This window comes from Diadema antillarum, unplaced genomic scaffold (assembly GCF_040938485.1).
Source record: "Diadema antillarum isolate AM-2024a unplaced genomic scaffold, OU_Dant_1.0 seq00000231_RagTag, whole genome shotgun sequence".
Classification (NCBI taxonomy): Eukaryota; Metazoa; Echinodermata; class Echinoidea; order Diadematoida; family Diadematidae; genus Diadema; species Diadema antillarum.
In genome coordinates, this window is record NW_027271281.1 from 76672 (window position 1) to 102208 (window position 25537).

Consider the following 25537-nt stretch of genomic DNA (forward strand, 5'->3'; position numbering starts at 1 on the left):
CACCCAACAGCTGTCAGACACCTTATTTTCAAGTCATCGTTCCCCTGGCTTGTGCATTAAAATCCCAACAAATATCAAGCTACATATCTAGTATGTGATAAGAGTCATGGTACTGATATGATTGTATGATGTAAGACGCACAAAGAAGAGTCAGTGAGCAAGAAAGAAAGGAGGAGACCCAAAATTACCTAAATGCGTTCAGTCATCAGCAGATTCCCATAGTATTGATCACCTCACAAGTGCAATTTAAGTCCTTCTTCAATTTCGAAGCTTGAGTTGTTAAATCCCTGTTTAAATCACATTGCATGCAAGAAGGTGTTTCATTGACCTGAAAATCTCGTATATTCCCTGTTATACAATCAATGACATATGAAAAACAGCTCTCCACTCCTGTAAAGCCTGAGATTTTCGCATGCCTGAAACTTTTGCGAACTTTGCAAGAAGCCACGATTCACTGAAGTAATAAATGCACACAGAAGTCTTTGTCTGTACAATGCATTGAATGCCAGTGGCAATTTTCAAAAGTTTCATGCCATGAATGTTTGAGGTTTTACAGTATTCAATAGACTTTTTTTTTTCTCTGAATTTTTGAATTTTTCTCCATCTTGCATGCATGTGCTGTTCTTCTAACTCTATACGATTGTAAAAGAAGTAATGTGTTCTTAATTGTAAAACTGCATTGGGGGGGGGGGGGGGGGGGGTAAATTGCCAATGCTGTATTCAAACATGAGTGAAGACTGATACTGCGCCCATAGCTCAAATAACCTATTCCGTGTTTGTCATCCATCATGTTTTCCCGTGTTCTTACTGTCATATTTACAGAGTTGACATGGATTGGTTCAGAGCAAAATGTTCTGTGTGGATTTATCATCACTCATAGAATTTACAAGCACCTAGAAATTATACACCGTTCTGCAAGAACTGCTTTTGCATTACCCTGGTGATCTTTGAAGAAGGAGAGAGAGAAAAAAAACGTCAGGAAGGACCTAATAGTGTAGCCTACTTTTTAATTCATAATGTAGTCTAACATTTCACGAGTATGAGTGATTATTCTGAATTTGAATTCTACAGTTACAAGAATTACGTCTTGCCCTGAAATGTATCCAAGGGAAAAATCCCAATCCACATTCATGTTTCTTCCCTACAGGCGCTCATGCCCGAAATGAAATTTTGTATTGGATTACGCGACGCTAAATCACACTGCAGGGGAATCGAAGAACTTTTGTTCAAACACAAGGTCGTCTTCTGGCGATAACACTGTTGACCGATGAGAAATTTGGGGGGGGGGGGGGGTGTGGAGGAAGAAAGAAAAGGAGAGGGATTTTACAATTTGTATTCTTGATGTATTGCCTCAAGATCAATTTCTTTTATGCGTGGAGATTGGTACCTAATATTGCTCAAAAAGAAGTGCTGCGTTGGGCTTCGATTTGATTCGAGGTTGTTGAACTGACTAGCCTGGAGTCTTGGCAGCACTGGCAGAGTCACAATTCAAGTCTGTGCTACAGTACGGCACGTATATGATGAAATTTCAAATCTTAGTCAACCATCAAACCATGCCAGGTGCAACCAAACGAGAAATTGGTTTCGAGTTTGGGTTTTCTACAAGTCCAAGGAGGTGGTCTTGCACTCTTTGCGATGGCATACCTATACTAAACGCTGTTTGATATTTTTCTCTTTTTTTTTTTTTTTGGTTTCATCATTTTCATCCTTTCTTCTTTGTTTTTCTGGCTTTGTTTCATTGCCACTGGCAAGGTAAAAGTACTATGTTATGGTTACAGAATCAACAGGACGTGTATTATGAATTGAATTGATATATCTGATAAAACAAAAACAAAACTTATTTAAGAAGTTTAATGTCTCATATTTGACGATTATGTTTAGAGTTTGATTTCGAAAACTGCATTGGTTCTGATATGATGGACTATGTTATTCCATCTAATCAGAGAGAGAGGTCTAGGTAATTTTGTTTGTTTCATTTCATGTGAGTACTTGCATTTAATATGTGTGAGAACCTCACAAATGATAGATCTCAAGCAGTATAAAGGAGTGGAGAGTACCAGGCATGAAAATAGTGGATATGAACCAATATCAAAATCTTTTTATGTAGAAATGCACAGAAAAGCATGACTGAGCATGTATACGAGACTTCATCAGTAATCTGTCATGGTAGAACATGATGGAAAATTAAATTCTTGTGTACTCAACAAAAATGAAGAGAGAAGGAGAGAAAAGTGTTGATAATGAAAAAATTATGGCAGCTTTAATACGTCAACGTGACAATCATTTCACCATTCCCTGCATAGTCCCATCTTATTCCATCTCTCTCGATGGCGTCTGTTGCTTGTCAGAGCCTCACGTCCATCCATCGTATACACAGATCCGACATTCAGAATGTCGCCCATCATCCTCCCTCTGTAGTAACACAAAACAGGCACGAGGCCCATTCTCTACAGACAGCAGATAAATCCCTGCACATTAGTCTGTCTTGCACAACCAGATGCATCCCTTCACATCTGCAATTAATGCCACTATGTGTTTGGCTTGGATCAGCATCGGGGAGAAGGTCAAGAAAATAGCATTAAAATCCCCTGAATGCCTGATCGCACATCTCCCCCCCCCCTTCTCTCTCTTCCCTTTATCGCTTTCTGCACCCATACATTTGTCTGATGGCATGTCAAGCCATGTTTTACCACCAACCTTCATGTGAGTTTTCACCTCACATCAGAGTTTGAGATGAACGTCTTGGAGATGCAGATGGGAAAATGAAAGAAATTTAATAGAAAGACAAGACAGAAGAAGAGAAAGAGAGGGGGAGGAAGAGAGCTGAAGCATGTGAGCTGTACCATAGGCAAAAACAAAAAGTTTACTCTTTTTATGAAGCAAAATGTTAGAGGGGAGTGTGAAACAGGTGAATGGGAAGTACCGCCTTTCACATGACATGACACACATGATGCATTGAGTGATGTATGTGCATCACTTCAAAGGAAATTGGGGAGGGGAAGGGGGAGGGGGAAAGGGGGAGGAAGGGGTTGCACATACAAGTAAAATACAGTTCAGGGATTATTGAGCTGAAAATCTGAAAAGAATATTCAGTTTGTATTTTCATTTACTTTCGTTGATATTCCTTTCCAGTGTTAGTCAGTTGTGATCTTCTTTATCCTCTCTCTAACTTAGAATTAATAGTGATTATGACGTGCAGTCTTATCATTTACACAGGGTAGCTTCTCCACACTTCGTACTGCTCTTTTGGAGGGCACTGTGCCATTACCATTTCCCCCAGCAGCATTGCCTGGTATCCATTGGTACAACCTGGCAAAGATTCATTGTGGGTAAAACATCTTCTTTTTTTTTAGGACTTACATTGTAAGCTCTGGGCAGGATTTAAATGTCAGCAGAGGGCTTAATCCTGAAAGAGAGATGGTAATGACATCCCTTATGTTTTCCTCTTCCTTCTCTTCTCCTTCCTCCTGCCCCCCCCCCCCCTTTTCCACTGCAGAGTGACACCGGAGGACACTTCTTGCTAGAGGAGAACTGGACCACCTTCCGCAAGGCCCGCCTCAACTGCTCCATCCCAGGGCAGATACCGTTCTCCTTCAATGAAATTGGTAAAGTCAACTCTCTTACAGCAAGCGTGTCAGTAGTAGTAGCAGAAGTAGTTAAATCGCTAGAATAGGGAGTCAATAAATGAGTACTTGCATAGATATACTAAGTATTGATGAAAATGAAAATACATCATGATAACATGCTTAAAATGCAAGAGATCATTTGGTTTATAGCAATGTGCAGATATTTAGAGGGGGTACATGCAGGGGAGGGTGGATTATATTTGATTTATTTGGAGCTTTGAAGGATTTATTGCAACATCGTGGATGCAAGAAGTGTTAAGGTGCAGCAATATAAGCACTGGTACTTTTGAAGGTCATCAAGATGTCTCATGTATTCATAGCACCGCCATCCCTAATCATGCACCCTTTTCTACGATGCGACATCATCAATTTCCAAGAGATTTCATGTACCGTGGCGGCATTACTGCCGCAGCCACACTGCTGGCTCCCACCTGTACGTTGTGGCAAAAGAGCGTAGGATGTAAGCCTTGTTTACGCTGATCCAAAATCTGTCTGACCATCTTGTCGGTGCATCCTCTTTTCGACGTCTTTTTTTTCTCTCCCCACTTTGTCGCGTACTCCAACCTCAACTCTCGAGACGACATGACATGAACAATGCAGGCAGTTGATAAAAAAGGAAGATTGAATGTTGCTAGAGAGACTTGGAGAGAAAGTGAATTACATGAGGCAATCATATTGACGTCAGATTAACAGAATTGCAATCATATTGACATCAGATGAAGAGAATTGCAATCATATTGATGTCAGATTAACAGAGTTGCAATCATATTGACGTCAGCTTAACAGAGTTGCAATCATATTGACGTCAGATTAACAGAGTTGCAATCATATTGACATCAGATAAAAGAGTTGCAATCATGTTGATGTCAGATTAACAGAGTTGCAATCATATTGACATCGGATTAACAGAGTTGCAATCATATTGACATCAATTACTATCTTTGCATTGTACATAGTTTATGATGTTGTAATACAACAATAGGTCTATTGGCAAGCAGTGCTTGCCCGTTGCCAGGGTAGAAAAAAAAAGAAATGTTTGTGCCCTACAGTGTCAAATCATGTTTCAGTGGGAAGACTTCACGTAACGTTTGTTCCGTGACGTCAACTTCTTGCATTTCTCAAATTTCTTCTCTTCCAGAGAGCACGTACTACGACAATGAGACAGGGATCATCTTCACCGTCTTCTCAACACCAAGGTACGATTACTTGCTGCTGAAAGGTAGAAGGAAGTCTCTAATGCCGAATGATGCGATGATGCTGGTGACATTCATGGCTTTTTTGATGTGATCCCTCTTAAAAAGTTCAAACCCCAAAGTCCTTGTAACTAAGGATAGGAGAAAAAGGATAGGATTTCATCATCACTAAGCAGGCATCAATCATTTTATTAAGCTTCCAAACTAAGCTTTGATCATGTTTCAAGGTTGTACAGTTGTCTTCTTTTTTTTTTATTTGCAAGGATTGGAAAAGTTGTTTTGTTTTTCAATCTGTCACATGAAAGCTCATGTTGCAAAATGGTAGATAGATGCAGAATTTGTTAACTCTTGTTGATGCTTATCGTCAGATTAGGTGGAAATTCTCTTGAAGGATGCAACCTTGCTGTTGTCATTCACAGATTCTCAGCATTTATCGGGTATTTCTTTCTGTCATTTTGTTGTTTTGTTTTCAGTATTTTCTTTCTGTAATGCACAAATTGGGAGTGAACGTACGTGTATGCACTGCACCGTGAAGTTATTAGAAGTGATCACGCAGTGCAGACTCTCATGATTTTGTTGTTTTTGTTAGTGTTAATAGAAGTCTTAGAAAATGGCCTTTTGAACAAACAGGAAGTGTTGACCCTTTTCATCCTCCCCGCCTCTTGCATCCCCATAGCAACAGCATCCATGGTTCCGCCATCTGCGCCTACACCTTGGAGGCGATAGACGAGGCATTCAACGGCCCCTTCAAGTTCCAGCCCAATGCCGCTTCTGCCTGGGTCAGCAGACCGAATGCAAGTCCAAGGGTATGTAGTCTGGCCTCAAACCTCAATTCCAACCCTCCAACTCTCCACCCCCCCCCCCCCCGAAACTCCCTCATCTCCCATGAATCAATAAAACAATCAATTACAATAATTTGTTTTGAAAGGCATCTCTTATTCCAACGTTTATGGAGTAAGAAATGAGGAAAAATGGAAATGTGGGTGTGGTGTTTTTTCTCGCCCCTTTCTCCAAAGTCTTGAAGTACTGGCACAAGTTGCTGTTGGATTTGCCTGTATGTCTTGATAATGTGCATATGTCCATAATCTATATTTGTGTGTGTGTGTGTGTGTGTGTGTGTGTGTATGTATGTGTGTGTATGTGTGTATATATATATATATATATATATATATATATATATATATATATATATATTCATTAGTGAGTATATTTGGCAGAAAAATGTGGAGTACATATGAAAATCCAAGTTTGCAGATGGTAAATATCAAGAAAAGCCAAGATGCCTATCCAGGACCAAACGACTCCTCGGTACATGAGTAAATATGTACAAGTTACATTCTCTTCTCCATTTCATAAACAAGGTGCCTATAGGTGAGGCTCGTTGAGTTGTTTTCTTGACACATATTCAAAGCTGCTATACAATGTTTATGCTGTTGGGTGCTGTAGATATTTTATCTTTTCTGTCTTACTCTTTGTCTGCTTATGTGTGTGATTTGCAAGGGCGGATCCAGGAATTCTGTAAAGGGGAGCCTTTACAAAATCAGAGCGGGATGCATGCCCCCACCCCACTTTTTCTTTTTATTTCTTTTGTTCTAACAAAATAAAAGGGGGGGGGGCGCACTGGCGCCTGGATCCGCCACTGTGTTTGTGTTTCTGGTTCATAGATAAATTGTTTGTCATAGTCAGTATATTCTCTGCTACTTGTTGTGCCGCTGAAACAGAGAACATCAAGAAATGTGTGCTCCTTTCATCAATCGCAATGACTCCAGAAGACAGCTGCTACAATGTTTCTCGCATGAATCCGCACCTGCATTCCTGCCGAACATGACGAATCGTGCTTCAGAATAATGAGCATAAAAGCCTCTTGTGTTTGGTTTGGTTTGTCTCCATTTGTTTCGCCATCGACTCCAGACAAGGCAGATGAAGATGACAATGTTGTCAGACCAGATGTCGTCGATTATTTATGTGGGGGTGATCGACTCATCTTTCTGTGGGGTAAAGTCTATGACAAGGGAAGCTTTAACCTCGTAAAAAAGGAAAGGTTCCTCCTAGAGGTTGAGGCCAAATTTCTCCCCTTGGAATAATCAGTCTAAGGTTTCATAAAGTTCATCTTTTTTTTTTTAACCTATGATTGCTGTCCTGGATCAAATGGGTCAATTTGGTCAATCAAGATGATGATCATTAATTTGTCATTGATATATATATATATTTTTTTTTGGGGGGGGGGGGGGGGTGGGGGCTTATGATGACTTTATTTCCAAAGTTAGTATACTTTTCTTTAAAGCATACAGTGAAAGTGAATTCAATTGCACTTGGAACAAACACATCTGACATGTTCAGAGCTGTAGTTTCTGTAACGGTTCCGACTGTACTTGGACAGATGGTGGGGATGAGAATGGTCATAAGTCATATCAAGTGGTGTTTTCCTCTGAAAAGATACTTACATGTATGATAATTGCCACATGATTGATATCCAAGCCCTGGCTTTTCTCTTTGGTCTCAACTGTGATAAACTGATTTTGATGGGAAAATTTATAGCCTATTTCATAAAGTGAAAGGACTTTGGGTGCCTCACTGAAACTTAATAATTCATCACAGGTTAGTATTGCATAAGATACAGTGTATGGACATGCTTTTTATCATTCCATTTATAATGGCTCCCATTCAACATAATGAAACACATGTTCATTAAGGCGCACCTGGTAAACTAGGGACGGCGAGCGACGCGGTGCGACGCTTCTGCAAATTTCTTTCAATTTCCGACGTCAAAGGACACCCAGCGACGGTTAGCGACGGCATACAACCAGTAGTTTAGACTGCGTGTCGGCGGGCGCCGCCGAGCGTCGCAAAGCGTCGGCTAACTCCCAAGTATACTTGTAAAAGACGAGCCCTCACAAATGGACCGTTGCATGTACGAAAAGGAGCTTACCTGGTGGCCGTCTCGCTGCGTCCGCAAAATAAGCTCCTTCCCTCTACCCTCCCGATGCGTCCCGATGCGTCTCGAGGCGTCCCTCGTTGAATGGCGACTATTGTTTCGTAATGAATAGAAAGCTTATACTACTAGTGCTAAGCGGAGAAGCCATCGGCAATCCAGGATTTAGGGCCACGCACTATTTTGACATGAAAATTACACTTACTGATACATGTGCAAATGTATTTTAGGTTACAGAAATGAATTGTGACATGATTCAACTCCTCAGCAATGCAACTGCGAACCAAATTCGACAATTAGTATTAAGGAAGAAATGCCATAAATATACTATTGCTTGATGCTTAAAAAAAAATCGCGAGTTTACCGTTTAATTCGCGCTACTCGCGCGCTCGCTACTCATGATCCGAATCCCCGATACGCGTGCGTGTACGTAGTGCAGCGTCCGAGTATACTTGGGCACACAATCTGCGCCCTGGGCTTGAGATGAAATTTTATGAAGCATAGCTGTGCCTTGTGAGAGCTAAAACATCAAATGCAAGTCCCCGCACCGTACGTAAATTTTCATTTAAACGCAAGGAAGTTCATTGCTAAAAGGAAGCGTGATTCCGTAGGCAAATATCGAACGCAACCTTCACTAATCAAATGGAATAGAAAGTGCTACATATTACTAGCAGACAAAGCGAAGCCATCGGCAATAGGAGGGTTTGGGGCCAAGCACTGTTTTGACCTGAAAATTACACTTAACTGATTTTCTAGGTTACAGAAATGAATTCTGACATGATTCAGCTCCTCAGCAGTGCAGTATCGAACCAAATTCGGCATAAGTATGAAGGTAGAATTGCTGCCCGATGCTTACAAAAATCGCGAATTTACCATTTCGCGCTACTCGTTCGCTACAACTCCCGATATCGACCCGAAAATCCCCGATACGCATAAAGTATTATGTGTTATAGCGTGTGGTATAGTGCACATAATCTAAGCACCGAGCTTGGGAAATTTCAGTAGTTGCGAGAGGTAAAGCATCAACAAATGCAAGTTCCCGCCCGAGAGCGAGCCGTACGCAAATTTGCATTTTATTGCAAGCAAGTTCATTGCTATTTATAAGCGGACGCACGATTTCGTAGAGAAAATATCGAAGGCAACCTTGACTAATCCAATAAATTTGCGTTTGTTTCTAATTCAACGCAAAGTTTCAGGCAAAACTGTATTACTTTATTTGCAGTTGCAAGTCAAATCTCTCACAGGGCCAGCGAGCCCTGTCAGTCCTAACAACTTTTTAGGCACGACGGACATCCACTCGTTGGTATCTATTCCAGAATGCGTTCGGAATACTTAGTACAAGTACCTTTTATCTCAGTGGCATGCACTCGAGAATGCGCGCATTCTATACCCATTCCGGCCGTCGCCTGGCCTAGAAATAAGCCGGGCATTCCGGAATGAAACTGAGAATGCATCAACAATGAGGGTGACTTTGTCTAATCTCTCTATTGTCTGTTAAAACCTAACGGTAACACTACCAACAGGATTAATTTGCCAGGGTTCACAGCCTTTGTCTTCTAGAATGCATTCGATCAGCCCCACGCTTTCACCAATGAGGTGCATTTTGTATACGTACGTACATGCCGCTACTAGCTCACCATTTTGCTTCCTTCGCGAGCTCTCAACGATCGAACATGTGGCTCTGGCTGGCCTGGTACATATTGCGAAGGTACCAAGGTAGTCTTTATCCAGGCATGCTAGATTTCGAATTTTCTATCAAAGGACATTTAATTCAGTTTTCGCCTAGAAGGGATAAATCAATCCTTTTGCATGGCTACATGACCATTTGTGATATCAGGGAGGTGAGGTCTGTTCGCTATATGCTTTTTTTTAGGCGAAAAGAAAGACAAAACAGTATCATATGACGTTTACAGGAACTCAAAAGGGGCTTTTACTCAAGACTAGTGCTAGAGACATGTCCCTGGCTCACTCCCACTCCCAGGCCAGACTGTCTAATTGATATCTACACGTGGTTTACAACACAGGTGGGGTGTGAAGGAATGCATACGCGCATTCCTTTGCTGGCAGGCAACACTAACTTATTGATTGATCCACTCTGCTTTCATGGAAATTTCCACAAGCTTGGCCTGGCTGGGGCATAGGTATCATTCCCATTTATTCTGCCAGCACATGTTCCTTGTTTTGTTTTAGTTTTAGTTTAGTTTTGTTTTTGTTTTTGTATTGTACCGAACTTCTTCTTTGTCGGGTGGGCTGGGGAGAGGAAAGATCAAAGTGAGCTGAGAGGGAATGAGACAGGGAGAGGGGAATCAAAAGGAGGAATCGTCCGCTAAGCATGTTGTCTCCTATACTTTTGCACAGTTCCATTATTATTGTCATCAAACGCCGATCATGTGAAATTAACCGGATTTTGATCAAATAGAATTGAACTGATATGAATAATAATATGAAAATCAGTGCTGTTGCTACAATACAAACGCATTCTACGTCACTACGAATGATTACAAGTTACTGATCTTATACTGCAGGACCTATAATGTATTACAAAGCGTTTTTAAAGCGACAGGGCTGTGTATGAAATTACAGACCAGCGTGGCTAAGAGCTACCCTCACAACCATGAAGCACACGGGCAAATTACAGATAGGAAAATTATTCGACATGTATTCTAGCATGTTCCGGAGCTGCATGTTATTGCTATTTACTTTCGAACGTAAAAGCAAACATGTGACATTTATTTTATCATCGTACGGAGTTGAATATTATCGTTATTCATTTCTGAACGTTAAAGCAAACATTCGACATTTGTTTTAGCATCTTCCGGAGCCGAATGTTATTGCTATTTACTTTCGAACATAAAAGCAAACATCAAACATCTTAATATCATCGTACGGAGTTGAATATTATCGTTATTAATTTCCGAAAGTTAAAGGAAACATTCCACATTTATTTTAGCATCTTCCGGGGCCGAATGTTATTGCTATTTACTTTCGAACATAAAAGCAAACATCCGGCATTTATTTTACCATCGTAAGGAGTTGAATATCATTATTATTCATTTCCCAACGTCAAAGCAAACGTGCGATATTTATTTTAGCATCTTACACAGCCGAATGATATCCTTATTCATTTCCCAGTGCAAAATCAAATACTCGACATTAATTTTAGCACCGTACGGAGCTGAATCTTACCGTTCTTCTTTTCCTAAAGTATAAGAAAACATCTGACATTTATTTTAGTATCATACAAAGTCGAATATTACCGTTATTCATTTCCGAACGTTAAAGGAAACATTCGACATTTATTTTAGCATCTTCCGGGGCCGAATGTTATTGCTATTTACTTTCGAACATAAAAGCAAACATCCGGCATCTACTTTAGCCGAATGTTATCTTCATTCATTTCCGAACGCAAAATCAAATATCTGACATAAATTTTAGCACCTTACGAAGCTAAATCTTACTGTATTCATTTCCAAAAGTATAAGCAAACACCCGACATTAATTTTAGTATCATACAAAGCCGGATATTATACCGTTATTCATTTCTCGAAAATAAAAACAAATATCCGACATTTATTTTAGCATACGGAGTCGATTGTTAGCGCTGTTCATTTCCAAAAGTATAAAGGCAAACATCCGACTTTTCTTGGTGGCCCGATCGGTCCACCAAAATCTTCATAAAAATATATGAAATTTTGGTGCCCGACGTGCGTTTTTTGATGGCCCCGGGCCACCGCTAGTGTCGAGACCTGACGGTATACCTGGTAGGTACCTCTTAGCAACGGGGTTGGCGTCTCAATCTGGCAAGAAAAAATACGAATGTATCGAACTGCGGTACGAAACGCAACTTTAGGCGACGAGTATTATGTCGTAAAAAACAAACTAACCAACATACAGAAAAATCGAACAAAAACAAAATCTCTGTGTTAGAAATCCGTTTCCAGAGACACTTTTACTCATTTTTTTTTTTTTTTTATTTCACACTGAAACTGAAATACAACGTGTATAATATGGCGCGACTTTTCTTTCTCACAACGCAACAGGGCGGCGTGTCGTTCTTTTGAAGGTCAAAGACAATCGTAGAGGTGCACGAGGCCGCTATCATTCTTCGTGAATGAATGGTTTCAGTAATGCGTCTGCATTCTCGGACGCATTCCGGACGCCTTGAATAGAGGATTTTATAATCCCCATTCTCGGAATACGACGGAATGCCTCTATTCAGAAGGCTGAGGGGAGTAACAATAGGGCATTCTCAGTGCAGGCAGAATGCGTGGACCGGGAATGAAGTAGAGAATGCCTGCATGCCGGACGCATTCTGGATTACCAGCGACTGGATGTCCGTCGCCACAGCATATAGGCCTACAATTCATCACATTTTATTTTGCTTTCTGCAGAATGTGCGTCATCATGCGTCCCGAGGCGTCCCTCTCTGAATGGCGACTGCTGTTTTTTAATGAATAGAAAACGCTAAACTGTACTGGCAAACAAAGAAGAGAAGATTAATCATTATCTTATAATGTCTTAATGAAGTGTAAAGTTACTCTAAATACTACGGATTTGGAAGTAAAACGTGATTCGTTTTCTTCTCTTAAATGCGTTCTTTGAGACCTTCAGCAAATTGTGATAGTCCCTTACGTGCTACTAAGTAGGTTATAGCTCGTTATTCCGAAGGTTCGTTATTCCCGAATTTCATTTTCGGACTAACGAATCTCCGGAATAACGCCACAAAATGTTCGGATTAACGAACCTCTATAAGGTATAGGGAATTTGCGTGTTTCGGATCAACGAACCTTCGGAATAACGAACCTTCAGAATAGCGAACCTTCTGAATTTTGAATTGATTGATTTGATTTATTTCATTCTCATTTTCATTTTCATTTTTTTCTTTCATTCCACAAAACATAACACAAAGTAAATCTCAAATTCAATCATAAGCATATATACATTGCAAAATATAACGATCAATGGTAATCAACAAACTTACAAAGATATGCACACATACTGGAATTACAAAGTTATGTTTGAAGGATTAAAAAAATGAGAACTGGGGGGTCCACTAAAAAGCATTGCTTGTAGATTGTGGACCACTCTAAAAAATCTTCAAAAATACTTATTATAATTACAAGTATATACATGTACATAATACATAATACAGAAAAAAAAGACAAAATGAAACAAAGAACAGAGACACAACAACATGACATGACTAAACTGAGGGGGATACGATTGAAAGGAATATGGCAAAAAAAAAAACAAATTTAAGGGAAGAAGGAAAAGAAAGAGATAAAGAGAGTGCCTATACACGCTGGACAGAGACACGGAAAAGGGGATTGTGGAAGTATTTCGGACAGCTGGTGACTGCACGCAGCTGTGGAAAAGTTAAGGATATAAACTGCCGAATTTCTTTACTTTATAATGCCATTCTTTACTTTATAATGAATAACGAACTGCACCCACTAAGAACAGTTGTATTTAGTGGCAAGTATAGATACGAGGCCGATTGTAGTCATCATCATGAAGCATACTAACGTAGTATTTAATCTTCCAGCGCGCGTTGGTGCGTTGTTTGTAATTCTTGGTAAAACCACATTGTTTTCAAAGAGAGAACATTATCTTGCTGATATAGATCTGCTCTACATAGCTGTCACATTCATGACAGCAGTTTTAAATTCTGTATAAACCTATGTCATTAAACTTTTCGTCTAAATTTCGTCTTTATATACCCACTGATTAAATACGAAAAGATTTTAAAAAGTGGTGTTCATCAAAGAAGGGGGTCTGGACATTCACATGTTGGCATCAGTGACTGTTCATTCATCACGATTTATTTTTCTCTGTCCATTCACGAATCAACAGTATCATCATTCATCTAGTATTAAGACAAAAAGGTAATGTATATAGATAGGGAACATAACTGCATCACCAATAAAATGTTATTATCGATGTGTATCACAACATACCTTGGTACCTGCTCACACTCGTGTTCATTCATTTGTTTTTGTTTTCATAAAATTCATTCTTTCCTATCTTGGTGGTACCTTATAAGCAGCCGTTGAGTTTGCAATTCCCTCGTCGATTGAACGTCGACGGACTCTTCGATGATTTTCAGCGTCGATTATAACTTACCTGAACACCCACAGACACGCACGACAGCTTTCAAAGTCCCTTGACGGTATAAACTTGGAGAGGTGCTCACATGGACTGTTATCTCGGTGTCGTATAACATGCCGAAACACACAAATTCCCTATGCCTAGAGGTTCGTTAATCCGAAAATGAAAAAGGGTCTGTTAATCCGAACATTTTGTGGCGTTATTCCAAAGGTTCGTTATTTCGAAGGTTCGTTAATTCGAAAATTAAATAGGGTTCGCTATTCCAAAGGCTCCTTTATCCGAAAATGAAATAGGGTTCGTTATTCGGAAGGATCGTTAATCCGAAATTAAATACGGTTCGTTATTCCGGAGGTTCGTTCATCCGAAATGAAAGAGGGTCCAGAACGAACCTTTGGAATAACGAGCCTTATTTTATTTTCGGATTAACGAACCTTCGGAATAACGAGCCTTTTTTCATTTTTGGAATAACGAACCTTCGGACTATTTAAAGATCCTTCGGAATGACGAACCTTCGGAATAATGAACTGTAACCCTGCCTTACGGGGGACGGGGAATGCTTTCATCTTCTCAAGAGACCTCTTTGTGTGAGAGAATGCAAAACTTTCTAAGGATGTTTTCAATTATTGTTTACTAGAAAACATAGACATGTGTTGTTTTCAGGCTTTTTCATTTTTCAATTTATTGGATTTTAAACATCATTTTCCGAAGTACGTGAATCCATTTTCTTTTCCTCTGTCATGACTGAAATCAGAAAGTCTGCGATAACAATAATTATCGCTAAATGCCACGCTGTGTTTGGACGTGCCAGTGTGCGAAACACATGGTTTTACTTTCAAGTTCAAAGGAAGGCTCTATGTGCTTCTGGCTTCTTTGAGGTTTGTATACTGCAAGTTCGGATCCATGGATCGAATGCGCCGTAGTAGCTGTGCTTAATAACGGTAAACAGTTTACGTTCGATACGAAGAAATATTTTTGAATCCAGTGATTAGCAAATCCCTTTTTATATTTCAGTGAAGATTTGAAATGCCTGATTTAATACGCTATACAGACAACTGTTCGATATTTCTGCTATGGGCCAAAAAGAAAGGCTATAGAACCATGGTGTGTAGCGTAGAATCATGAGATCACGAGCTAGTTCTTCCATCGATTTAACTTCCAGGCTATTTACACGTTGTTTACAACCAGAATTCCAGTGCGCGCATTCTTTCGTCTGGCCAGCACCTGGGGTCTGGTGCATGCTTCTTTGGAAATTTCCCACAACGGGGGCCGGGGGGGGGGGGGGGGGTGGTGTCGACCGCATACAATCCGTTCGTGTTTTTCCCCTTATTTTTTCCCCTTTGCTGGTAATGAACATTTAGTTTTAACTTAACGAAGGTGAGGTGTATGTATTTTTTCCATCATTCATGGGAAGAGAAGAAGAGTGAAAGAGGGAGAAATGAAATCAGACGGAGGACACGTAGCTCAACAAGCTGTCTTTTACACCAGCATCAGTAATTATCATTACCATCACTCAGATCATTTGGCCCTTTTCGTATCAAAATTAAGGAACACGACCACCATCATCACTCGAGATAACACATAAGCAAACTAATCACAAAGTACCAACAACCTCTCAGACAACAACACAAACACTATACAAAATATCACACAGCACACCGAAGAGGCTGGGAGCGAACTTCCTTCGAAATACTACACTACAGCAAATTGGAGAAATCGCCGTTACGAAAATGCATGTGCAGTAACCAGAGAGACACCTGAAAGAATTTTTACATACCGGTACTTCGAAACAAAGGGAACGAATAAAGTGACATTAAACGAAAGAAATCGTACCAAACGAGGTATGAGAAACAGCGGAAATAAAACAATGAGTAAAGGCCCTCGCCGAAGTTTGCAGCACCGAACACCACGCGAAAATTATACAAAGTCAACACGTGGCAACTCGCTATGACGAGATCTTTGAGACAGACATATTTTGTTCTTTGTAATCTTTATCAGTAGGCAATAAACAATACAAAACAGAAAATGAATTCGTTGGGACCGGAGAAATTAGTTTGTTATATCGGGTATTATTTTGTTACATCAGGATCTCCAATGCCTACATCGAGTTTCCACGGTACACTGGAATCAAAGTTCGAACGCTTTTTCACATGCACAAAATACATGCAAGAACAATTATCGCAGGAGCAAATGTGTCATCATCCAGTTCATTCTCAAAATTGTTGTTTTTGTTTTTTCAGTCACAAATTATCTTAAATTGTTGTGAAAATTGTCCCGAAACGGGAGAGTGCCATAGAACTTCTTTAGAGTTCTGTGGAGAGTGCCCGTCACCTTCTTCTGAGGGAATTGCTAGTAAGCCCGACCAGACGCAGTGCAATTCTATGCAGCGACAGGGCTGGGTAGTTAGTGAATGAGTTGCCTCCTAATCCGTCTTTTGTTCGCACGAGGCGTGGCGTGGACATTCTGTTTTGAAATCGACAAGCCTTAATTGTCTTTGATCAAAGTTACTCTGTACAATGTACTTGAAAGTCTGTGGTGTAGGGGTCATTGAGACACCTTCCTTGCAAGACACAGTGCGATGCGTGAAAAAAAAAAGAAGCTTAGTGCTTGTTCATTAATTTTCTATGCCACCACGCCAATGTGCTGAATACGCATTGTATCACGATGCGCACCATCTTGTTGATGAACCCTATGAATTTGTTTAATCAAATCGTTGCTGACCGTAAAAGAGAGGAGGAGATTATAAGTCACGAACTGCCAGCCGCATGACAGAAATGTACCAAGCAAGCAAACAAGCAAGCACCAGTGAATGCCGTTTACAAACGCAAAAACTTGAACTGTTGATAGCAAAATCGACTGAAATCGTGTTTAGACTAAGTAAGAAGCTAAAGGGCCTACTCGTACATTAATATTGCAGAGATCAGTTACATGATTTCTAACAGAAAGAAAACTCGCCTTTTAAAATGCAAGGTAAATCTCGCTCCACATCACAATAGGGCAACGAGTAAGTTCAGATTGTCTTTATTCACTTACTGTTGTCAAATCACTACCCTGATTCAATTTTGGCTAGTCCGCAAAAAAAATGACTAAACAAACATTACGACATATTAGTATGCCTTAGTAATAGTATCGTCCAGCTTGTGTACCAGCAGCACGATTATAAAGATTCTCGAGTACTACGTGTTTATGTACTGAGCTACTGTACGCGATGTATACATGTTTGCGGATTTACAGATCAGCAGTTGCGATCTTAACAAATTTAATTTGTGAGGGAGACAAAGTGAAGAAACTCGCATCTGAACCTTCACCCCTCTGAATGATATCTTTCTTTCAATGCAAACTTTTTTTTTTTGGGGTATATTCAGTTATTGTTTACTATAAAACATAGTCATGTGTTATTTTCAGGCTTTTTAATGTTATTTATTGGATTCTAAACATCTTAACTATTCGAGTTTCTTTTCCCCTGACTGATATCTGAAAGTCTGCCATAACGATGTTCGCTAAACAGTTTACGTTCCATACGAAGAAATCATGTCTTTTAAACGAGGAAAAAACAAACAAAAACAAGACAAAAAACAAAAACGAACGAATGTTGACAGCCAAATAACTTCACAGTTCGTAGGTGAAGTTCCTTCAAACTTTCCAAAGTAATACGTAGTTGTGAGCGTGAAATTGCCAGGATTTTGCTGTCTAACCGGTTAGTGGCTGCATCACATACTCGTAGTGAATTTGTGAATATTTGTGAATATTTCTGTGAGTAATCAATCCCTTCCTAAACAATTTTTTAGTTCAGTAAACATTTGAAATACTCAAGTAAGTACACGATAATAAACTGTTCGATATTTCTACTAACGGTCAAAAGAAAGGCTATAATTAGAATCATGATCTTTGCCATGACAACTCATGAGCTGTAGTTCTTCGATCGATATTTCCAGGCTATTTACACGCAGTTTATTCCCCAGTGCGCGCATTCTTTCGTCTGGCACCTTGGGTCTGGCACCTGGTTTTGTGGAAATTTTCCACAAGAGGGGAGAGGGGTGGGGTGTCAAGTTTCTCGTAATGCCAGAGAGTGCATACACAATCTCTTTGCTTCAGTTACTGTTGTGTTTTTTCCCCTTTGCTGGTAATGAACGTCTAGATTTAACTTTACGAAGGTTGCTAGCACGTGGTTCTTTTTGTTGTGAGGTGTATGTATTTTTTTTTTTTTCATCATTCATGGGCCGGAAGGGAAAGAAGTATGTTCAGGAAGCTGTCTTTTACACTCGCATTAGTAATAACTTATCATCACCATCACTCAGATCACTCAGCCTTTTTCTATAAACATTCAGAAACATGTCCAACATCATCATCAATCAAAGATTACTGTAGTATTCCTCCCGTCTATATTTCTTTTCTGAATTATCCTCCACTGCTCGCTTTAATGATTAACAAAAGATCGTAACTGTTCGTTACTTTGAAAGTTTGCAATTTCCGAATTCTCGTTATTCGAAAAAAAAAATAAAAGCAACAACAAAATTGTGTTGCTGTTTTGAAGATTCGTCAATTCAAAAACGAAGGAAGGTTTGGTTTTCTAAATGCTGCTAATCCGAAAACAAAACAAATTTTTGACCACGTTATTCGTTTTCAGATTAACGAACCGTATTTCCCATTTTCAGATTAACGAACCTTCGGAATGTCACAAAATGTTCGGATTAACAAACCCTAGTACACTTTCAGATTACTATAGTAACAAACATGGAATTTGCGTTTTTCGGATACTGAAGAACGAACCATCGGAATATAAGTACACCTAGTATCATCATACCTGACTCTTTTTGGAATAATAACCACCACGCAAAGAAATTAACAATGTCAAACTGAGAAACTGATTTCATGCCTCAAAATTTTCCCTGATGCCGTCTATATATTTCTTTTCTGAATTACCCTTCCCCCTCCACTGCTCGACTGAAAAACAAACAAACAAAACAAAACATAAAGTTACAGTTCGTTACTTAAAGTTCGTTACGAAGGCTAAGATTCGGAGGAACGAACCAATGGAATAAGTACATGACTCTATCCAGAATACAAACATCACACAAAAAAAAATTAACGATATCAAACTGAGAATTTCACTTACTTGTATTTCGTGCCTCAAGAATTTCACTCCCTTCTATATTCATTTTCTGAATTACCCCCCCCCCCATCCCCTAATCGACAGAAAAAACAAAAACAAAAACATAAGTTACAGTCATTCCGAAGGCTCGTAAATCCCAAATTGACGAAGGGGGAAAAAAAAGTTTCGTTTTTTGAAGAATCGTCGACTCGAAAACGAAACGGGGGTCGATATTCTCAACGTTGTTAAACTCAAAAGATAAATGAATAAATAAACAAATAGGTAGATAGATAGATAGATAAATAAATAAATAAATACATTTTCGTGCCGGATTAAGAGTTTTCAGACTAAGGCACCTTCGGAATAATCCCACACACTGTTAGTTAGTTAAAAGTTGATGCCTATTCAGGTGGTCACAACTTACGTTTGAAATGAGAAAGTGCATGGGAGCATTTGCAGACATTTAAAACATCCGACATTAACGTTTTAGCACTAAGAGCCGAAAGTTACCGTTATTAATTTTCGATTGTAAGAGCAATCATGCAACATTTACTAGTATTCTAGCACCTTACGGAGACGAATGTTACCGTTAATCATTTTCAAATGTAAAAGCAAACTACCGACATTCATTTTAGCATCTTAGGGAGCTGAATGTTATCCTTATTCATTTCCGAACGTGAAAGCAAACATCCGCTATCTATTTTAGCATCTTACTGAGCCGATTGATACCGTTAATCATTTCCAAATGTAAAAGCAACAATCTCTTATTATTTTAGCATCGTACGGAGCAGAATATTACTGGTATTCATTTCCAAATTTAAAAGCAAACATCCGACATTTATTTCATTATCATACGGAGCCGAATGCTGCTGTCCACTTCCGAAAGCGAAATGAATCATCTGACAATATCATTTTAGCATCGTACGGAGCCGAATAGTAGGGCCTACTGTTGTTCATTTTCAACGTCAATGCAGATATCAGACATTTACTTTCCCATCAAACGCAGCTGAATGTTACTGTTATTCATTTCGAAATGTAAAAGCAAATATCCAACATTTATTTTAGCATCGTATGGAGCAGAATGTTACTTCTATTCACTTCCGAACGTAAAATCAATCATCTGACATTTATATCAGCATCTTCCGGAGCCGAATGTCATTAATATTTACTTTCGAAAGTAAAAGCAAACATCCGACATTCATTTGATCATAGTACGGAATTGAATATTATTGTTATTCATTTCCGAACGTCAAAGGGATCATTCGACATTTATTTTAGCATCTTCCGGAGCTGAATGTTATTGATATTTACTTTCGAACATTAAAGCAAACATCCGGCATTTATTTCACCATCACACGGAGATGAATATTATTGGTATTCATTTCCAAACGTCAAAGGGATCATTCAACATTTACTTTAGCATCTTACAGAGCTAAATGTTATCGCTAATTTACTTTCGAACGTTAAAGTAAACATCCGGCATTTATAGCATCTTCCGGAGCTGAATGTTATTGCTATTTACTTTCAAACATAAAAGCAAACATCAGACAGTTATTTTATCATCGTATACGGAGTTGAATATGATTGTCATTCATTTCCGAACGTCAAAGCAAACATCAAACATCAATTTTAATGAATCAATGTTACTGTTATTCATTTCGAAATTTAAAAAGCAGACATCCGACAATATTTTAGCATCGTATGGAGCAGAATATTACTGCTATTCGCTTCCGAACGTGTAAGATAAAAGCAATCATGTGATAGTTATTTTAGCATCTTCTGGAGCCGAATGTTGCTATTTACTTTCGAAAGTAAAAGCAAACATGCGGCGTTTATTTTATCATCGTACGGAGTTGAATATTATTGTTAATCATTTCCGAAAGTCAAAGCAAACATTCGACATTTATTTCAGCATCTTCCGGAGCCAAATGTTATCCTTATGCATTTCCGATCGCAAAATCAAATATCTGACATCAATTTTAGCACCGTATGGAGCTGAATCTTACCGCTATTCATTTCCAAAAGTATAAACAAACATCCGACGTTTTAGTATCATACGAATATTACCATTATTCATTTCCAAAATTAAAATGAAACATCTGACATTAATTTTAGCATTTGCGGAGCCGATTGTTGCCGCTGTTCATTTCCAAAAGTAACGACAAACATCTGACTTTTTCCTGCGGGAGAAATAGGACGACTTCGTAATACACTGTATTTAGTTCTTGAGTCACTTGACAGATAAAAAAAAAGATCTAACCTCGTGCATGCAAAATTTTACATGTATGGAGCTGCCTAATTAAGGCATACATTCGCGTATGAGTGTAGACCTACATGTGTTTTCATAAACCCTCTTCGATCGCTACTTTCAAAGTGTTCCCCGTTCAGTGAGATCACACCCCGTAATTACGTTTTCTTTTCACCATCTTATAGCCAAACGAAACGCAAATCAACTCATAACCAATGTTGAGACAAAGGAAAGCGTCGGGACACGTCGTTCATCGTCGGGCTATCACAAGCATCATTTGTAATCAGGAGAGGTGCGTCTGGACACGTCGCTCGCTATTCAATTTAAGCACTGGCCGTGACCATTCAGAAATCTCGCTATATCTCAAGCTCCATGTCCCGAAACGTCGGCACTATCAAAACGAACGCTTGCGTGAGCGGAGGTCACGCAACATAGAAATAATCAACAGCTTCTTTTGAGGGTGTCGGCAAGTGTCAGCAAGCGTCGGCAAGCGTCGCGGTATCATCAAAATGATGGCGCGTAGTGCTTTGACCGACGCTTAGCGACGGAGTAAAAACATACTGCGACGCACTTCATTGTTCTCGCAATATGTCCCCGTCGCTGAGTGTCGCTCTCCGTCGCTCGCAGTCCCTAGTTTACCAGGTGCGCCTAAATGAATGTCTGCACTGCAATGTGGAAGGGAAATACAAACCCCTCCCCCACCAAAGAAAAAAAAAGTATCGATTATGTAGACCATATCAATACGAGCTCCACAAATTTTATCTTCGTACTCTCAGTATTATAAGGTAGTCAACCAAACTATCTTGAAGTAACTGTGGACCCTTCATTCAAAGTTGATTATGATCTAAATGAATGAAATGAAGTAAAATTAAATTAAATCTTGCATCAAATGAGAAGGTGTCCCTTTGTTGTATACTTCCTGAACAGGAAATGGAAGTAGATCTGTCAGGGGGATACAATAATTGGGAGTGGGTAAATAAAAATATGATTTCAGTCAGTACCAACAATTCAGAGACTGTCTTCTGAACAAGACAAGAAGGGGAGGGAGGAAAAAATGTCAAAATAATGGGAAATCATGTAATAATGTATCAACATTCCTAAATCTACATGGAATTTCCTCATTCATATAATTGGAGGGAGAACAGTAGGTGACAAATTGCAATATTCAATGAATTATATTCATTAGACCGGAGATAGAACTTGAAAGTGGAAATACATGTAGTATAGATCAGTTTTCCAAAATACCTTAAACTGTATTACCAGAGATAAAATATTGTATTGCTGGGCGGTGCGGTTACTCAACTTTACATCATTGTAGGTCATCAGTGAGAAATGATACCAAAGAACTACAAACGTTTATTTTGTCTAGGAAAATTTCAGTTGTGTGTCGGTTCTAGACTTATCTTCTGGTAAAGAAAAGGACTTACCAATTTAGAAGGGGGGAGGGAAAAAACAGGCAGTAAGCACTACAACTCATTTATTCCAGAATACACCAAGGCATTGAGCTCTTGTCATTTAAGGCTTCAAGCAAACTCTGGGGGCAGTAGTCAAATCAAAAAGTTTGGGCGCTCCAAACTAAAAACTTCTAATGCAGACCTGTAGCAGTGGCCGTTCGGTCATCAACCTTAGTCTTGTTGTTTGTACACCAGCTATGTTGTTGTTGTTTGGGGTTTTTTTTTCTTTTTTTTTCTCACTGCTTTCTCTTTCTGAGAGTTGTAGGGAGTTGAAATTAAGGGAGATGAGGGTGGGGTGGAGAGGGAGGGTATTTCATAAGTTTTTATTGATATTCACTGTGTCCTACTTTGCTTTTTTGACTTTGACAGAGTTTCTTTTATTTTTTGCCTCATTTCTTCAGAAGTAGTCATTTTTTAGCCACGAATAGCATGCTATCTCCAGAGACTTGTTATTCTGCTAAACATGTCAGTCTATGATGGATTTCAGTATATTTTAATTGAGGAGCGCTACTTCCCATTATTCGATTATGATAGCCATGATGATTGAAATTTTTTGCCTGTGGGGTATGTAGGGGGGAGGTAGAACACTGTTTTATGACAATGCTTAAAATCCATTTCTTTTAAATTAAGTTTGCAGAAAGACACAGTGCTCATATTACATGTTTTTTGGCCGTCAAATATTGATAGTGATGCTGATATTCGGCGCTTTCCATAATCAATTTGTTTCTCTTCCACCGCTATTTCATTACATCCTGTGTAATTGCTGTATCCTTCTCCATTTGTTAGTGCCTTCAGCCATGTAACTTTACAATAAGATCCCATCTTTTTTTTCTGTGTTTTTCCCCTTTTTTGAGGAACAATACCCTGTGGTTTTCTGAAGTCCTATGTAAACTTAAATAACTTACTTAAAGCTTCATGACATGCCCTTATTTTCATTGACTTTATCAAAAGAACTACGTCGAGCTCCCCTGTTTCTTAATGTTTTAATTCCTACTTCTTTTCTGCATCTGAGGCTTACATTGATTTTTCTTAAAAGCACATTATTCCCCTTCGGTAAGGAGTTTAAACGACCGCATGACAGATCTCTGTAATCTCAAGAATTTTCTGGCAGATTATGTCGTCGGTAAGTGCCATTTAAAAAGAAAAAGAAAGGGGGAAAAAAGAAGAGGATTTATTCATTTGCACTTTTCCTATAAATCCAGCTCATTGATCTGGGGATTGCAACATTCAAGAACCTCCGTAGCATTTTGTTCCTGTTGACAGCGAAACGTTTATCCTCTTTAAAAAAGTGGATTGCCACATCCTTCCAAAGGTCTCCGGTTCCCAACCGCCCAAAGGTCAACCGAGAATGGATGATGTGTAGTGAATAAGATCTGCTATTGTTGTTGTTGATGGTGACAAGAAAAGATGCCAAAATGACAGTGCCCACAAATAGTGAGTAGTTTGTGTACTTATCACAATCTTTTCACTTCCCTTTTTTGTTAGACATTCCTGTCTAACCCATGGCTTCTGTGGTTCCATTTGTTTTTCCATATGTGTTCCCACTTTTTCTTTAATTTCCACTTCTTTCCTTCACTTATATCTTTTGATAAACACCAATGTTTTTGTGAGAGTGAATGGATTAAGAGAAAGGGGCAAGGCTTTGAAGAAAAAAAAAGACTTGATACTTAGTTGATCCAGATTCATAGAAATCATTTTGTAAAATTATGATGGATGGAAACTGGAAGATTTAAACTTTAAAAGTCAATCACTCTTAACTTCATTATTCTTTGCTTAGAGTGGGAATGGAGGGTTTGAGTAGATAATTGTGCAGACATTCTGCCATTTATTGAAAGGTATTACACCTTTTGAATAGGCTGGGGTTTCTTTGAGTCTTTTTTTTTTTGTAGGGGGGGGGGAGGAAGTCATCTAATGTAGAGTAGGAGAAACATTTCATGAGTGAATCTAGATGAATATACACGAAAATCTAATGGCAGCTTACCTTGAAAACATTTTAGGAGCATTTGGCTATCCCTTTCATAGCCCACTCTAGCTTGAATTAGGGAAGATTTTGTCAAAGGACATTAAAAGTGAGGAAGAAAATCCCAGAATGTACATTGTATGCTGATGAAAAATAAGGCCTCATCACAGATCTCTTGTCAGTGGTTTCCAAGAAAAATGTCAGACAGGCAGATGATTTCAGCAGATGTGAAATGCAGAATGTATCATAGTCTAAATGAAGTACTTTGTAATTTTTAGTCGAAATGAAGTACTTTGTAATTTTAAGTCAAAGACCCAAAGCTGTGAGATATAGCAATTCCCCTGTATATTTGTCCTCTTTTTTATATATTTCTTGCCAAATAACCATCCCCACTTTATTTCTTGGTGAGCAACCACACTCTTCCTATACTACAACATTCTGATATGTCAATTGGGTCTGAAACGTAGGCACAACTCTTATTGCTCATCCAAGTACATAGCAACCTGCTCTATTTCCTAGACGTTTCAGAGAGGTTTCACATTTGCAAGGGAACTTTTAATCACTTTTCTCAAATGCATTTCTGAAAGTGTTTAGAGTGACAGTATCCAGGCATTGAACCGAGCCTTCTCACAGACTGCCAACTGACAAAAGACATCCCATGCAATAGTTTTGTCACGAACTCTGTTAACCTGTTGAAGATGAGTTGAAGAATTACAAGACGGCAAAATATGCTCAAAATTCGCCAAATTCGGACTGTTCGCCATAGACAAATCTACTCAAAAAGGTACTTTTCTGATCAAAAGAGTGTCACTGCTACAGATGTTACAATAATGATATATACACATGAATAATCATTGAAGTGTTCACTTTCAGAATTGGGGCACCCCAAGTTTGCCACTTTAATAGTTTAAATGGTATGGCAGATTT

General features: G+C 39.1%; 1 protein-coding gene across 1 annotated transcript in view; it reads left to right on the forward strand.

The window, feature by feature from the left end:
* The window catches only part of LOC139729259 (semaphorin-5A-like), a 144733-nt gene that overhangs the window by 72024 nt on the left and 47172 nt on the right, over positions 1-25537 (forward strand). The window contains exons 8-10 of the mRNA XM_071640190.1: positions 3497-3605; positions 4765-4822; positions 5496-5625. Coding sequence (XP_071496291.1) covers positions 3497-3605; positions 4765-4822; positions 5496-5625 — 297 coding nt within the window. The remainder of the gene's footprint in view (positions 1-3496; positions 3606-4764; positions 4823-5495; positions 5626-25537) is intronic.